General features: G+C 50.3%; 2 protein-coding genes across 2 annotated transcripts in view; one reads left to right on the top strand and one right to left on the bottom strand.

The window, feature by feature from the left end:
* LOC309617699 (polycystin-1-like protein 2) overlaps nucleotides 1–16,282 on the bottom strand; it is a gene marked incomplete at its 5' end in the record, with an annotated part of 99,076 nt that overhangs the window by 48,721 nt on the left and 34,073 nt on the right. Inside the window, 10 exon segments of the mRNA XM_082370218.1 lie at nucleotides 995–1,171; nucleotides 2,329–2,590; nucleotides 3,131–3,311; nucleotides 5,165–5,169; nucleotides 5,173–5,302; nucleotides 5,304–5,370; nucleotides 7,219–7,487; nucleotides 11,777–11,927; nucleotides 14,108–14,366; nucleotides 14,370–14,512. Coding sequence (XP_082226344.1) covers nucleotides 995–1,171; nucleotides 2,329–2,590; nucleotides 3,131–3,311; nucleotides 5,165–5,169; nucleotides 5,173–5,302; nucleotides 5,304–5,370; nucleotides 7,219–7,487; nucleotides 11,777–11,927; nucleotides 14,108–14,366; nucleotides 14,370–14,512 — 1,644 coding nt within the window.
* The window catches only part of BCO1 (beta-carotene oxygenase 1), an 88,454-nt gene continuing 79,575 nt past the window's right edge, over nucleotides 7,404–16,282 (top strand). Inside the window, exons 1-2 of the mRNA XM_082366350.1 lie at nucleotides 7,404–7,491; nucleotides 13,983–14,129. The gene's annotated coding sequence lies outside the window, so the exon portion shown is untranslated. The remainder of the gene's footprint in view (nucleotides 7,492–13,982; nucleotides 14,130–16,282) is intronic.

Below are 16,282 nucleotides of genomic sequence, written 5' to 3'. Positions count from 1 at the left end.
GAAATGAAATCCACTTACCCTCCTTGAATTGGTCCCTTCCAGGCTCAGACCCAGTCACGGCCCTCTGAACAGCCCTGCATTCCATGTCCATCTGACGGGCACCCCATGAAAACCACACTCCCTTGGGTCTGAGGATGGGGCCCCTCCACCTTCGCCTAGTCAGGGGTTTCAGTTTATGGCCTTGTGGTGTTTAATGCCGGACACTGGGGAGCACCCCTGCAGCACTCCTGGAGCCTAGGTTTGCAGGAAGGTCCCAATCTGACTAGCACATTTTCAGAGCTCTTGTGAGGGTCACAGGATGCCAAAGGCCATTGGGAGGAGACAAGGACTCAAATGGGCCCGCCAAGGACCAACCACCCCCAAACCGGAAGAGCAGAGGCAATGTGGGCGCTCGCCCCGTCTCTCCTGCTGATGCCCTGCTGCTGTCGTGGGTGTGGGTTGTGGTGACAGGACACCGGCTGGGGCATTGCAGTGCCGACGGGCATCGGCATGCTCCGTCCTCTCCTGTAAACCTGTGCAAACAGGTCTCGTCTCAGCTCAGCATGCTCTGTGACATCACCCATTCCCGGCTGCCCCCCGCAAACTGGGGTCAGTAATGTCGTGGACGGTTCTGTGAACCAGGCCATCCCTGTCCTGAATAGCTCCAGGGGTCGGGGCTACTCCGACCGTGCACTGAGGAGTGGTATCCTGGTAGCGGCCCCACGTGGTCACACTTTTGCATATCCTCCTCCATTTAGCCCATTCCACGTCCCTCATGCCACAACTGAGGTCGTTTTGGTCTCCACAGTTGCGGAGGAGATAGGGAGTTACTACTTCTCACCTTTCTGAGGTGTGTGGCAGGGTCCGTGTGCCTGGGGGCGGGGCTTCAGGGTCATCCTGCAAACCTGTCTCACACATGGTACATATTCTTTGCAGCTCCCAGAGAGAGACGGGCACCTATTCTTGGAGAGGATGAGCCCAGGAGCTGAGCAGAGAGCTAGTCCTGAGCCGGTACCTGACTCCAGGCAGAAGCAGTACCCCAGGGGCCCCAGGGCGGCGGAAGCGTTGCAGGAGATGGCGAAGCTCGTCAGAACAGTGCCCTCCTCCGGGGCAGTGGTGCAGGTGGGCACCTCCGGGAGGGGCAGGGAGCTGATCACGTAGGTGCCCTCCCCATAAGCGCACCTGGTCACCGCTGAGAAAGAAGCGGTGGGGAGAGAAGACAGAGGGTGCTTGGGGGGTTGTGTGAGGCGCACAAACTCCGCCATGGTTCACGATCTCCTGGGAGCTTGTTCAACATGCAGGTTCCCAGGCCTCTCTCCAGGGCCTCAGACCTCTGTAGATTCTGGGGTGGGGCCCAGAAATCTGCATATCTAACAACTCCCACGCCCACCCCCTCACCCCCTTGATTCAGGGCGCTCCAGGGTCTCACTCTGAGAAACTGGGCAGAGATAGAGTCCCAGTCCTGCCATTTACTATCCATGTGACCTTGGCTTTGACCTTTTTAAGAATCAGTTTCTCGTCTGTAAAATGGGGCTAATAATAATAGCTTCCTCCCAGGGCTTTAGTGAGGAGGGATTATATCGGGAAACAAGACTTGCTCAAGAGACTGAGTTAGGACGGGCCACAGCCAGGATCTGGAAACACGCAGAACTCACCCAAAACCATGGGCTCCCATAGCACCATGAAGAGCCCCCAGCTAACCTGCGCCAATACCCCACACCACCTGTTATAATCACCTGGTTTTTCAAAAGGAGTACACACCTGGAAGAGCTGGGCATAGAGAATTTTAATCAATTAAAATTAATTCCCTGGCCTACACTTAATTCAGAAGGTTTGGGGTGAACCCAGGAGTGTACATGTTAAACTAGTACCCCAGGTTATCCTGGGCGGGTGGTCTATGGGCCACTTTGAGAAATACTGAATCAAAGGAACGCATCTGAAAAAGAATAATCACCCCATTATTTATCTTTTTGAGAGTCTACTTTTCCTGCTGCTCTGGGCTTGTTTTAAGTAAGAAGCGCTGAATCGCCTGGCAGGACGCGCAGGCTGCACACCCCAGGATGATCTGCTTTTACCACTGGTGGTGTATCATCCACCCTGCATCATACAGTTCAGAGGCGGGTGTTTCTGTTGTGCCGTTTGCATGAGAGGAAACTGAGACACAGAGAGCTTGAATCCGATGCCTGAAGTCTTCCAGTTAGAAGGTGGCGGTGGTGGGATTCACACCGGAGCCTGTGTATGGTCCCCACCCTGCACTGATGTCCCCTGTTTCAGCGCTGCTGGGTTTGTCTTGCTCACTGTCTGCAGGAGACAGGATCCGTGACAAGAGACTGAAGGAGGCCTTCCCACCTCTGACTCTGATTCCGGTGGCCTGGCTGCGGGTCCTCAGGAAGGAGCTGTTCAGCAGCAGGGTGGCGGTGTCGCTCTGAAGGAGGATGAAAGAACGCAGCCAGAATCCCTGGAGTCTGCAGGCCGCCGGGAGGGGCTCGGCCTGAAAGAGAGCACAGCCCAGGGCCCCTGAGGCTGCAGCCAGCCTACAGGACTCAGCAGGGCAGTGGCTTCTGACCCTGGGAGGCCTTTCGGATTTGTCTCCAATGGATGGATGGCAGTATCACCTGCTTTCCTGAGGTCAGCCCAAGTAGCCCATCTCCAGCCGTGTTAGGGTGTTTGTCCTTGGCCAGATTCCCTGGAAGCAGAGCCTGGGACAAGGATTTGTGTGCAGGGCATTTACGAGGGAGGGCTCCCAGGCAAAACCAGGAGGGCACGGAGGGAAGCCGAATGGGGTGGAGAATGAAACAAGGCAAAGAAGTGGTTTCGGGAGGCATCCAGCTTCATTCAGCCTGATCCCATGGGGAGCTCTGGCGCATAAGCTGCACCACAGAAGTTGTCTCACTCAGAGCCCAGGGGGCTGGGCTGTTAGACCCCACAGTTATTGGCCAGCAGCCGCCCCATCGCAGCTGGGGGATGCCTGCATCAGCCTGGTAAGGATGGACTGGGGCACCCACAGCTTCTGCTGCGATGTTTCCCTATTGTTTCTGCTCCGCTGCATCCGTTCTGTCTTCTGACCAATGCTCCCCAGCCCCCGACTCCTACTCCTCGGGCTCTGAGTGGAGTTGACCAACCCCCAGCTCAGTCCTGGGCATGTGACTCAGGTCTGGTCAGTCAAAGTGGGAAGACGTTTCTGTTTTTGAGAGGCTGCCGGTGTCCTCACCTTCTCCAGCGGGGTGTCATCTAAATAGCAGCTGAACACGGCTGCTGCAGACTTGTCCCCCATGGTGACCTTGAGCATAACGTCCCTGCTGGCATTCACTGTCCTGCAGTTCTCCTCACAGCTGAAAGGGAGACAGAGAACGGAGCAGGGATGCTCCCTCAGACGTTGTGGCCGCCCGCCTGGTCTTTTGTCCAGTTCTTCTCAAGTCCTTTGAGAAGGTAGGAAATGGCTTTGTCAAGTGAAAGATGGAATAAAAACAACTTCTGCCCCAACCAAAACCAGGTCACGAAGATGGAGCGATTCGTTCCTGCCTGAATTCCCATTTCATTCACTGCACAGGAGAACGACACGGAAAGTGCTTGAGGCTGAGAGAGGACCCTAGGCTCCAATCCCGCCCCTGCCACTTGTGAGTGACCGCTTCGCACAAGTCACTTAACCTCGCTGAGCCTCAGTTTCCTCACCTGTAAAGTGAGGGGATAAGAGCAGTCAGTTTCCATGATTCTTTCTAGTGCTAATAATGATCAGTGAATCCTGTGATTTTACAGCACACATGCCACATCCCATTGTTATTAGCTTAGCCAGTGCTGACCACAACCCTATCAGAATCCCCATATCACAGACGAGCAAAGTGAGCTCAGAGAGTTGTGTGATTAGTCCCAGTGACACAACTCCTGAGTGGGGGATGGAACATGGGCCCACACGTCTGGACCTGAGTCCTGGGCCTTCTGTGTAATGTCATATTCCCTCACGTGAGCCACTGAGAGATCACTGACTCCTGCTGTGTCCAACCCATCCCCAGTCCTTTCAGTATGAGCTTTATAATAGCTCTCGAATCTCCCCACTTCTGTCTTCACGTCTACCCTAGTGCAAGTGAGCCAGACATTCTCCATTTGCCCCTGCAGCCCACTTGCCATCAGCTCTGTGGCTCTGTGCACCAGGGACAGATCTCCATAGACTGCATCACCAAGTCTCCACACCAGCCAATGGGCCCAGCCAATGGGGCGCACTGAGAGGAGAGAGGTTGGGATAGTTATTCACCTCTTTCCCTGCTCCTTACCAAATGGACTGCAGTTGGCAAAGGCCGTGTTCCTCTGGCCAAGGCCACAGCTCATGCCAGGGGCACCTCTCCCACAGCTGCAGCTCCCAAGGGGGTTCCAGTGATGCCATCCGCTTCTCTTACCCCTGCAGGCCTATGAGGGACAATGGCTTCCTCCTGTTGTAGTCCTGCATTGACATCCCTGGTTGATCCCCTTATCCCTGCCCTTGTCTGTAAATAGACCCCTTATCCAACTCCCCTCCATTCCCAGTTTGAGTGAGCCATCTGCTTCCTTCAGGGACCCAGCTGATAGCCGCGCTACCTTGAACTCTCACCTTGATTCCTGCAAGTGCCTAAGCAGCCTCCCTGAGTCCTCTCTCGCCGCCCCCTGACCCCGCCCCAGCCACTTCTCCACCCTGCTACCAGAGCGTTTGGAAGCAACACGTGATCACGTTCCCAGCCTGCTTAAAAGTCTTGGGTGGCTTTCCAGAACTCTTATGATAAAGACCAAAATCATGTGTCTGACATAACCCTCAAGGCCCTGCCGGAGCCAGGCCCTGCCTGCTCTTCCTCCATGCCCCAGCCACACCAGCCTCTTTCACTTCCGGATTATTGTATGCTCCCTCCCTTGACTGTCTGTTCTCTCTCCCGCCCTCCCTTTTCCTGGCCAAGTTAATTCCCCTTCTGTCTTCACATCTCTGCTGAGGGCAGCCTTCCCTGACCCGGAGTCGGGGAAGTTGTCATAGAGGCGCGCTCTCTCCTTCCATTCATTTGTGTGAACCACTGCTGATCACCAGGTAACCCCAGTGAGAACTGAGACTGGGTCTGGTTTTACCCACCACTGTACGCCCTGCCCCTTAGTCAGTGTAGCCAGAGCTGGCACTCAGTACGTGTTGGCCAAATGGCAGCCCTGCAGGAGTTTGCTCTTGTGCTCCCACCTAACTCACGGCCTGAGTTCCAGGGGGGCAGACACGTAGAGGCACTGCTCCTCCAGGTTCTCCAGCCCCCAGCCTCTCCAGACTGCCAGGCGCAGGGTAACAGCAGAGTCAGGCGTCGGCAGGCAGGACGGTGGCACCCAGCTCCCTCTGGTCTGTGCGGAGCAGCTGCCTCTCAACACAGTCACTCCACTGAGCCCAGCAGTGCCCTGAGAGAGAGAGGTGGGCCAACACTGTGATCCATCCAGGAACCTTGAACTTGACACATGTGGCTACCTTCTGGTTTGGGGTTTTTAGAAGAAATGGGTCATGGATAAGAAAATTGGTTCCAAATAGAGATTTTTTTTTTTTTTTAATTTTACTTTCAGGTTGAAGGAATGGTGCCACGGAAGAATGTTTCTGGGGAAATGACCCCCGCTTCACCCAGACTCTGAGCAAACCTGCAGGATATGTTGGCTTGTTTTGCATCAGTGATTTGCACTGGTGAGCAGGCCAGCGCAGAGCAGGAGAGGCGCCCAGAGGATATACAGCCCCGCCTGGGAGAAGGCACCTTCTTGTCCCTGGTGTAAGTGATTGTCCACAGCTGTTTGTCTCTGTGCGGTACACTGGGAACCTGGGAGGCTGTATCTCTATCTGGGAGGTTGCATGTCATCTCCTGCTTTGTACCAACTCAGTAAGTCTCTGTGTCCCTTGCGCTTCAACTCTGTTGATTAATGTGTATCCACTACCTCAGCTACCCCTATGTGTAGTCATTCACAGGATATGCCTGGGCAAGTTCATCAGCTCAATCACCTAAAGCCTATATTTGTATCCTCTATTAATTCAGATAACAAGAACTAACATGCTGAAGGATGTCCTGAGCACTTACCAGTTAATATCAAAAGACTTCAAATGTTGCATGATTTTGACCCAGTTATTCCATTTCTGGGAATTGTTTATGAAAGTAACCACAGTCGCAAATAAAGATTGAACTGTAAGGATGTTCATTACAGCATTGTTTATAAGGGCAAATAATTTGAAACAACCTCAATGTCCAAAAAGAGGGCACTGGTAAATAAATGATCATACAGCAACTTGACAGTCTATTATGCAGTTATTATGAAAATCAAGATGGAGAAGAAGATTCCAAGACATGAAAATATGTGGGATATATTGTTCAATGAAAAAAAAGGTAACAAAAGCAATATGTACAGTATGAATGGCATTCATTTTTTTTTTTTTAATTATTAGCACCTTTAATTATTATTTATTTATTTATTTATTTTTTGGCTGTGTTGGGTCTTCGTCTCTGTGCGAGGGCTTCCTCCAGCTACGGCAAGCGGGGGCCACTCTTCATCGTGGTGCGCGGGCCTCCCACCATCGTGGCCTCTCTTGTTGCGGAGCACAGGCTCCAGACGCGCAGGCTCAGTATTTGTGGCTCACGGGCCTAATCGCTCCGCGGCATGTGGGATCCTCCCAGACCAGGGCTCGAACCCGTGTCCCCTGCATTAGCAGGCAGATTCTCAACCACTGCGCCACCAGGGAAGCCCTGGCATTCATTTTATTTCTAAAACAGTGTGTGCATAGCTAGGATATATCCCTATAAAAAGGAGAGCAACCATTTCTTAAAAATAAGTGCTAGTGCTACCATCTTGGTTTGTCAGAAAAGGCCTCATCACTTCCTCCTTCTAAACTATCTTCTCAGTGGCATACCAAGAGCGTGGAGGTTAAAAGACAGGTTCAGTCCAAGAGGGGAGGAGTATTTTACCACTAACGTTGTTTGTGGTGATAATAAAAAAGCAGGCTGAGTTTTAGGGTTTAACTATTGTTCCTAAATTCTCTACAGATAGTGCCTGTCCTGGTTGCCTGCCTTCAGGGCCACCCCCATCGTGGTTTGCCACTGCTTCCCCCCACCTCCCATTTCCATGGAATTCACAATCTCTGGCACATACAAGGCACACAAAATGTCAAGCATGAGTAATCCTGGTGTGAAGGTTAAGAAAAAGAGCAGCAAAAGCTGACCGCTGTCCATCACTCTGTGGTGAGATAGCACGGTTCAGAGTTCTAAGGTCACCTACCACATGCCCACTGGAAGCGAAAGTCCTTGTTACTGTCTGGCCAGCCCAGAGTCACTGTTGTGAAAGGATCCAAGTACTGACCAGGTTCCACGCACAGTTCCACATCCCCTCTATCTCTCTGCAGAAAAAGCAGCTGGCTGGTGAGACGCCCTCCACAGTTGGCACCCCACCTTGCGCCCCAGAGCAGTCTGTGCCAGGGGTGGCCACAGCGTGAGGCATGGAGTGGAGACAGGCCTGTCTGATCCCCCTGGCCTGCAGGGGATGGATCACTGGGTAAGTGACTCGGCCGAGTGCGGGCTGGGTGCCCAGGGTTCATCACGCGTTCAGCTGCATTAACAGAGCCTGCTCTGGGCCAGGCCCTGTGCTTGAGGCCTGGAGATACAGGAATAGAGACCCAGCCCCACCACCCCCCCGACCCCTTATACCTAGTGTGACAGACAAGGAAACCAACAATTAAAACTCAGAGTGCTAACTGCTGCAGTAGAGAGGGCTCAGGGGATGGTGATAATAGATGAGGGAGGAAGTAGGTTAAGAACATCTGCTCCCCCTAAGGGTCTGACAGTGTCTGACTCCTGGGGCTGCTGTGGATCAGATCAGAAAAACGAGTGACGCGCTTCCTCTTGCATCTGGAGCAGAGGACAGCGCCGAGCTATTACCTCTACACAGCAGACAGCTGGTGTCAGGGCAAGCTTCCCAGAGGACAGGACCCCAGGGCCATCGAGACGGGGAAGGAGGAGGAGTGAGGGCGAGCTGGGGCAACAATGGAGAGCACATGGATTCAAGGAAAGGGGTTGGCAGGCATGTGGTGTGTTCCAGGATCAGTTCCGGTTAGACCTGTTAAACAGCTCAGGCCCAGAGGGCTTGTCCTGGGAATAACAGGAGGCTGTGGCAGAACTCAGTCCCCAGGGGTCTCTACGGTTTGAGAATAAAACTCAACCCCCTTGCCTTGGCACCTGAGACCCCATGTGATTTGGCCTCTGTCCATCTCTATAATCTCCTTCATCCTCCTGGCCTCCAACAACAGGCCTCAGGGCCTTCTCATCTACATACGTAGACAGCTCTGGTTCTGCTTTCCAGGATGGCTGACTGTCCTATCTCCAGGTCCCCACTTGAATGTTGCCTCTCAGGAGCCCGTGTCCGATCACATTTGCTAGTCCACCCTCTGTTAGTTGCTGTCTCTGCGCTGTATTGGTTCTAGTTAGACGCATCACAATTATTAATTATATGCTAATTTGTTAGTTAGTCTCACCCATTAAGCTTCATGAAGGCAGGGACCACATCTGTTTATTCACCATTGTTTCCCCAGCCCCTAATACCAACCCTTGAACATTGTAGAGGCACAATAAATCCTGTTATTGAATAAATGCATGCATGAGCAATGTCAACAGCAAGGAGTCAAAGACTTGGTCTTGCTATAAATACCAAAAGACCTGGGCCTTTTTTCTAATATAAGCATTAAAAGCCATGAATTTCCATCTGAGCACTGCCTTAGCTGTATCCCATAAATTTGGATAAGTTGTATTGTCATTATCACTTAAAATATTTTAAAATATCCTGTGTTTTTTTCCTTTGACCCATTGATCTTTTTTTTAAGAAGTGTGCTGTTTAAGTTCTGAGATGTCTGAGAGATATCTACATATCCTAGATAACTTATTATTGATTTATAACATGATGCTGTTGTGGTTAGAGGGCATGCTTCATTTGATTTCAATCCTTCTGGGTTTCTTTTTTTTTTTTTTTATAAATTTGGACTTTAAGTTTATTTATTTATTTATTTATTTATTTTTGGCTGTGTTGGGTCTTCGTTTCTATGAGAAGGCTTTCTCTAGTTGTGGCAAGCGGGGGCCACTCTTCATCGCGGTGCGTGGGCCTCTCACTATTGCGGCCTCTCTTGTTGCGGAGCACAGGCTCCAGACGCGCGGGCTCAGTAGTTGTGGCTCACGGGCCTAGTTGCTCCACGGCATGTGGGATCTTCCCAGACCAGGGCTCGAACCCGTGTCCCCTGCATTGGCAGGCAGATTCTCAACCACTGCGCCACCAGGGAAGCCCTGGGTTTCTTTTTAAACAGAAGAAGCCTCAGTGATTGCTAGTGCTCTGGCTGTTAGCACCAAAAAGCCCAAATTCAAAGCTAAAACAGAGTATTTAGACATCTTTTTCTTGTGAGGTTAAGTGTTTTAAAAAAAAATACATTCTTTTCCTGAGCCTTTGTTCCAGGTGGTTCTTGGAGGCTGGAAGGAGCTATGAACACAGTGGGGATGGGTGTCAGACGTTGGTGGTGTTTATAAGGTCACCAAAGGGCAGAGTCATAGGGTACGCTGAGGCTGCCCTGGGAGTATCTGCCTGTCTTTGGAAATTGTTTAGGGACACACAGAGAATATTCAGATTGTAAGAAATGGGTCAAAAGCAAAACCATGATGTTCACCGCTGGGCTATAGACACTTCTTTGGCAGATAAGAAAGAGGCAGGCAGCTGCCAATGGCAGGTAGAACAAGATTAAGGTCAGACTTGCAGCCGTTCGCCATTAATGTTTACCTGCCAGCTGAAGGGTGAGGGTGGGGAACCCTCATCTCATATGCTATTTTCTGTGGTGCAAATATTCCCATAAAGGCAGATTTCAGGATACCAAGTTGACCTCACTGAATGCATAGTGGGAAGAGATGGGCACAACCAGCTCTGGCAGGCTGGTAGGAGCTGGACTCAGCGCACCATGGTGTGTTTCTGGATCCATTCATTGGCCTCTTAATGGCCGTGCGAACCTCGGCAGGTTAGTTACTCTTTCTGAGTCTTAGGTGCCTCATCTGTAAAGAAGGCTGAAGGCAACCCTTATTTCTCAAAACTCCAGGAGGACTGAATGCTGTGCTGTATATATTATTGCTTTGTCATCTATTCTCTGTAAAGAATATTAGTGTGTCAAGTTAAAAAACATGGAAAAGGTACTCTCAGCTGATACGCTCTGAAGATATTGAAATGTGAGTTTGATTAATGTCTAATTAAAGTGTAGTGATTAAGCTAAGCACTTAGGGTTGGTCATTCCATGTGATTCGCTAGGCCCTGGTGACTTGGGTGTTTTAAGATCAGGGTATTACTGATCTTTAAAAAATTCCCTCTCAGTGAATTCTTATTCTCACAATGATAAGTTTGAAGGTCTGTAAAATTATACAAAACAAAGCTAAAATGCCAGACACAGAGATCTTTCTTAACCGTAAGACGGAAGATGGTCCAATAACCCTGAATGAAGAAATCCAGAGAAATTGTTGCTACCCTGATCCTGCCATGAATTAGCTGAGTGACTTTTGCAAAGTCAATTAACCTCCCTGGACCTCAAATTCTATACGTGGAAACTCCTAGGAGGACTGTGGACAGTAAGTAGAACGGACATCTCATATTTTCTTCCCCCGTCCAGGCATCCATGTCCCCTTCTTTTGCTAATGGCACTTACAGATGATATTTTCCCTGGGGGACCATCCCTCCCCACCCTTAGTCCTTTGGATGAATCTGATCCTACATCATGTTCCAGGGTGGACGTGTGATCCTGGTCTGCCCTGAGTACCACTTCCCTCTGGTCTCAGCAACAGGTCTAGGAGGGACCGTGAACCAAGCTTAGACAAGTGAGAGGCAGCCTCAGGACTTGTTCTGAAAATATCAACCCAGAGATGCTCTTTCTCCTCTGGGGTTAAGGACTGACGCCTGCGGCCATCTTGCTACTACTTGGGAAGAGGGAGTCGGACTGAAGCCAACATAGAACCAAGAGATGGAGAGAGGCAGACTTCTGAAGACATTGAGTGGCTGGGTCCTGCTGTGCCTAAACCCTGGACTTTTATTTTCTGAGTTGATAAAATTTCCTTTGGCTTGAGCCATTTTGAACTGCTTTTCTTTCTCTTGCTACTCAAAAGTCCTGGCAAACACAGTCAAGGTGAATTTTAAGACAGTGACATCTACTATTGGCTGCCTACCAACAGCCAATACCCTGCTCTTCCTCTTGGCTGTCAGAGTCCATCTTCTCCCACAGAGCCTAAAAAGCATCCCTTACAGCTGGGCACCTGACCCTACTTCGGCCAATGGTATCTGAAGGGAAGATTGCTGGGGCCTAGTGGGAAAGATTTTTTTCCCTAATAAAAAGAGATGCACAGGGGGAAATGGGTTTCTGCTGCTGCTGGATAATGCTGGGTTGACATGTGATGTCTGGAACTGCGGCAGCCATCTTGATTGCATGAGACACAAGCCTAAGGACCAAGCGAAAGCTCTGAGGATGGCAGAACAGAATGACAGACTGAGCCTGGGTCCTTGCTCGTGACACTGAGCCACTGAACCAACCCTGGAACTAACTTCTTAGTTATATAAGATAATAAGACTTGAACTTAAAGCCACTTATGTTGGGCTTTCTATTATTTGAAGCCTAAAGCAGTGTAACTAATACAAATTCGAATGTTTTAGAATTCTGTATCAATGGTTGGATGTTATACTGCTTACATTATTGCCTATTTAGAGTAACCAGAGAATTCTTAATATCTGTAGAACAAAATAAGTATTCAAAGCTCTCTTTTGAGGGGCCCCTCACTAGATTCCCGAGGAAGTGCAATGCCCTAAACTCCTGGTCACAAGTTTTATACCCCCTTGCAGAAAATTCTTACCTGTGACAGTGATGCTTCCAATTTTCAAACTCAAGTTTGAGAAGGCGTTCCTCACCAGCACAGTGACCAGAAAGGTGCCTGCAATGCAGAGGGTGGAGAACTATGGGCATTGTAATAAATTGTTTAACTTGCTCTGAGACAGTTCTCCCAGCCTGTGCTTCTCCAGTCCTCTGATGGCAGTATCTGACTCTTTGATCATCGAAGAATGTAATGTATCCCTGATGTGTGCCAGGCACGGTGCAAGGCTCTGGGGACACAGAGATGAATGAAGCATGGTCCTTGTCCTCAAAGCCTTATGGTCTAGTAGGCGTGTGGGACACTGCAAGGTGGGAATCGGCATGGGAGGCAGTGTGGGCATGGGGTTGGGGGTCTGCTTCTACCTTGGGGGAGAAAAATATGGTTAATGAGGTGGGGCAGGGGCTAGAGCTGAAGTTCAGAGGATGAGCAGGTGCTCATTTGCCAGATGAGAGAGGAGATTCCAGCAGGAGGAGGCCCACGACACGGTTTTAACAGGGTCGAGAGAGTGGGGAGGGGAGAGCAGGGTTTGTCAGAAGACTTGGCGAGAGCCGCTGCTACATGAGTATCCCCGTGCCCCTGCCTCCCCCATGGGGCAGAGGTGGCGGGTGCTACCTTCTTCTCTTCTCAAGCCTGGAGAGAAGGTCTTCAGAGAGGGCCCTTGGTGAGCTGGCTGTGTGTTCTCTGAGGCTGGGAACCCCCGTGGACAGGTTCCTTCCTCATGCCCTAGGAATGATCTATGACGGATGGAGGGAAAGGGAAGGGGAGAGAGGAAAGGCAGCATTTCTGCATTTGGGAAATGACTACAGTCGGCTGGAAGCAGCCGAGGACTGGGTGAGAATTTTCTATGGACCAGATGTTAGCCTTGTGGGGGGTGGGGCTGGAGAGGGTAGAGAGGATGAGGAGAACAGAGAAAGGGACCCTGTTGGTGACAGGAGAAGCACCAGCTGAGCCGACGTGGCCTCTAAGGAGAGGCACCACCCCCACCCCAGGAGCTGTGGTCCCAGGGGCCCAGCAGGGAGCCTCAAGAGCCCATAGAAGCTCCTACGAGAGGCAGCTGCAAACGTCTGCTGGGCGGTGAGAGCAAGGCCAGCGCCACCAAGTGAGGACCTTCCTGTCCTACCTGGATCCCATTCCTTCTCCCCTCACTCCCTTCATCCCTGGAGGCATCCAGTCTGTTTTTCTCATGGGGAGGAGAAGACTGCTTATCATCTAAGAGTGAGCCCCAAAGTCACAGGGTGTATGGAGATTTTATCTCTTATCTCCTACCAAGTAGCTTTTATAGGAGACAAAAATTAATTTGCATTTGAATTACAGCCTCTGTATTATATTTTCCATTGTCATTCCATTTCACTTCCAGATTCTTCCTGTTCCAGACTGTACCTTTGGTACCTGGCAAAATTGCAGTGTTTCTCTTCTTGACTCTGTCGTTCCTTCTGCCATCTCTTTTGCCACTTCCCTTGCTGAGGGCATGGTAGCCCATACCTGCACATCATTACCCCCTTTCTCACACACCTCTGAGGTCCAGGGTAGCGGACCTGGGTGGGCTGGAGACTCTGCCACCTTCATCACATTCCTGCCTGCTGACCTCACCACACTGCCCTCAGAGACAGTCTGTTCTTTCCAGATTAAATGCACGTCAGCTGTGGCCTCCTGCCCTGGCTGGTGCCAGCCAGTCTGCTGCCCTGTCTCTCTATTCCAGCCAGCCTCCTGATACCTCCTCTCTTGTTCCTCTCTCTCCCACCCTTTAGTTTTTACCTACCTCTCCCCCGCAGGGCGTGGACTGCAGTTTCCCGAAACACGTCCTCCTCTAGAAATGATGGAAGAAATCCAAGTGCTCCTGCTCTCTTCCAGTGATTCTCAGTGGGGGTGATTTTGCTCCCCAGGGCACAGTTGGCAATGTCTGGAGACATCTGTAGTTGTCATGACTTGGGGGCTGGGGCGACTGGCACCTAGTGGGTCGAGGCCAGGGATGCTGCTAAACATCCTACAGAGGACAGGACGGTCCCCGCAGCAAAGAGTTATCTGGTCCCAAATGTCAGAAGTGCCAAAGCTGAGAATCCCTATAAGTTCTATAACTGCAGGTAGTAACTGTCTCTTCCTTATTTTGTGACCCAGGCTGGATGCTGTGAACCATCTTTTTGTCTAGGACACACTGAAAAACTGGCTGGCAGAACCCTGGACACCAAGTCAGGAAGGGAAGAGGAAGGAGGTTTGGAAGGGGAGCCACAAACTCCAAGTACCTTCAAGTGGAACTGCCACGTGGTAAGTCCCAAATGGCCCCCCAAGGCTCTCTTTCTCATGGGAGAAGGTTGCATTGAGTCCTGCCACCTCAAAGGTCAGCCTCTCCGGGATGCCGTGAGCCGCCGAGACATTGACCAGTAGGTCCTGTCCAAGCTCCAAGTTGCCAGAAGCCCAGGAGGCCTGCAGGCCTGACAGGGGCTCCACGAAGTGGATGGTGATGTTTCTGGAGGGGGCAGAGGTGGTGGTGTTGCCGGTGGCTCAGATCTCCAAGTGGTGCAGCCCTGGGCCCATCCGTTGCTGGACTGCTCCATCCAGGGTCAGATTGTAGGCGAGCGGGCCCCTCTGCGTGGTGAACTCAGCCAGGCTTGTGTTACCTGACAGCACAGTGTAAGTCACCCCTGTTCCTAGGTGGAGTAAGACACATTTAAGAATGTCATTCATGCAGTAGATTATACTGAGATAGTTCAGACTCCAGTTGTGAAGTCAGATTCCACATATAGACATAGATATGGATATAAAGACATATGTAAGGATATATCCTCCCCACCTAAATATTAAAACGGATTATCTCTGAGTATTGGGTTTATGAGTGATTTTTCTTTCAAGGCCCTCTCTGCTCACCTACATATTCTAATTATTTAATTTATTTTATTTTATTTTAATTTTATTTATTTGGCTGCGCCGGGTCTTAATTGCAGCACACAGGATCTTCACTGCCACGTGCGGGTTCTTAGTTGCAGCATGCAGGATCTAGTTCCCTGATGAGGGATCAAACCCGGGCCCCCTGCATTGGGAGTGCGGAGTCTTAACCACTGGACACCAGGGAAGTCCCTCTAATTATTTATACTATGCATGTGTTACCGTAAACTTAAAAGTTTGTAGTAAAAGCATCAGAACATTTTGTTGATAGAGATATCCTTGTGGCAAGGAAAGCTCAAAAGGTAGCATTTCTTAAGGGTGTGGCTGATTTTTATGCATGAGAATTAGCCTCCGGTCTTGTCTTAAGCCAAAGCAGTGAAGCCCTTTCCATCTCCACGACTAACTGCCTGAAACCCTGCCCAACGAGAGAACTCAGCCGGTTCACATTAAGATGGGGCTCCCTTACAGACTGGGGCTGGTTGTCCTAACTGGATGCTAAATATTGTGGTTGACTCTTAAAAAATATGATTTAAACCACTAAATTAAGATTCTTTCCAATAGAAACCAAGCTAGTATGTTTCCTGTTTGAGTGATGCTGTCGCTGCTGATGGTGTTGATGTAAGCCCTCTGAGAACAGGAGCCCTGACTTGCACGTTTATTGCTGCCTCCCCCCATACCTGACAAAGAGTAGTCACTCAGCTATATTTGTAGAATGAAAAAAGATTATCTTAAGTTTTTCCAGGTGCACCTAGCAAGCCATCTTCAGCCAACAAGCACACTAGAACAGAACGGAGCCCCAAACACTGTGCTTAAAGTCCCATTATAGATCCATGAAGTTACTGCTCTGAGTGAGGCTCCGGGTGGTATGAGGTTGGACTGAGACATGTCCTCATCTCCACAGCTCTGTGCCACTCAGTTTATATCAACAGGCCTCTGTCCAGATCTCAGACTGGATCTGTGCCTTGAGGAAAGATACTGCCTTCGGTGAGGATGGGAGAGTCTCTATTGACAGAAGGGGTGATATTCAAAATATTTAACAACTGAAACTGCATGGGCACCAGCTAAGTAGAATGATGTTCTGATAAATCAGAATGGACACTGTGACCAATCCGAATGGATGCTGTGACCAATTAGAATGGACGTTGTGACCAGTGAGAAATATTGCTATGACCAATCAGAATAGATGCCATGACAAAGCAGAATGGATACCTTGACCAATCAAAATGGACATGATGGCCAATCAGAAGGGCCTCTGTGACCAATCAGAAGAGAAGCTGTGAGCAATCAGCATGGACACCAGCCATAGCAGCTGCTGCAGTTGATTATCAGCCCTAACTGGGGGCAACGTGATTGTGTCAAGCTGGTCAGTGCTGGCTGTGCTGAGATTCACATTCCCCCAACAGGGAATGGCTTGGAAGTCCAAGTCTTGTGATGGGACTAGGGGCGTGCAAATGGTCTTCAGAAGGCTGGTTGCTCTCACTAGCTTACTAGCCTTGTGACTTCGGCCAAATTTCTCAACCTTCCTTCCATTCCTT

This window comes from Balaenoptera borealis, assembly GCF_965194805.1.
Source record: "Balaenoptera borealis genome assembly, chromosome: 19".
Lineage (NCBI taxonomy): Eukaryota > Metazoa > Chordata > Mammalia > Artiodactyla > Balaenopteridae > Balaenoptera > Balaenoptera borealis.
The sequence above is the reverse complement of the archived record's forward strand: the minus strand, read 5'-3'. Positions and strand labels throughout refer to the sequence as shown.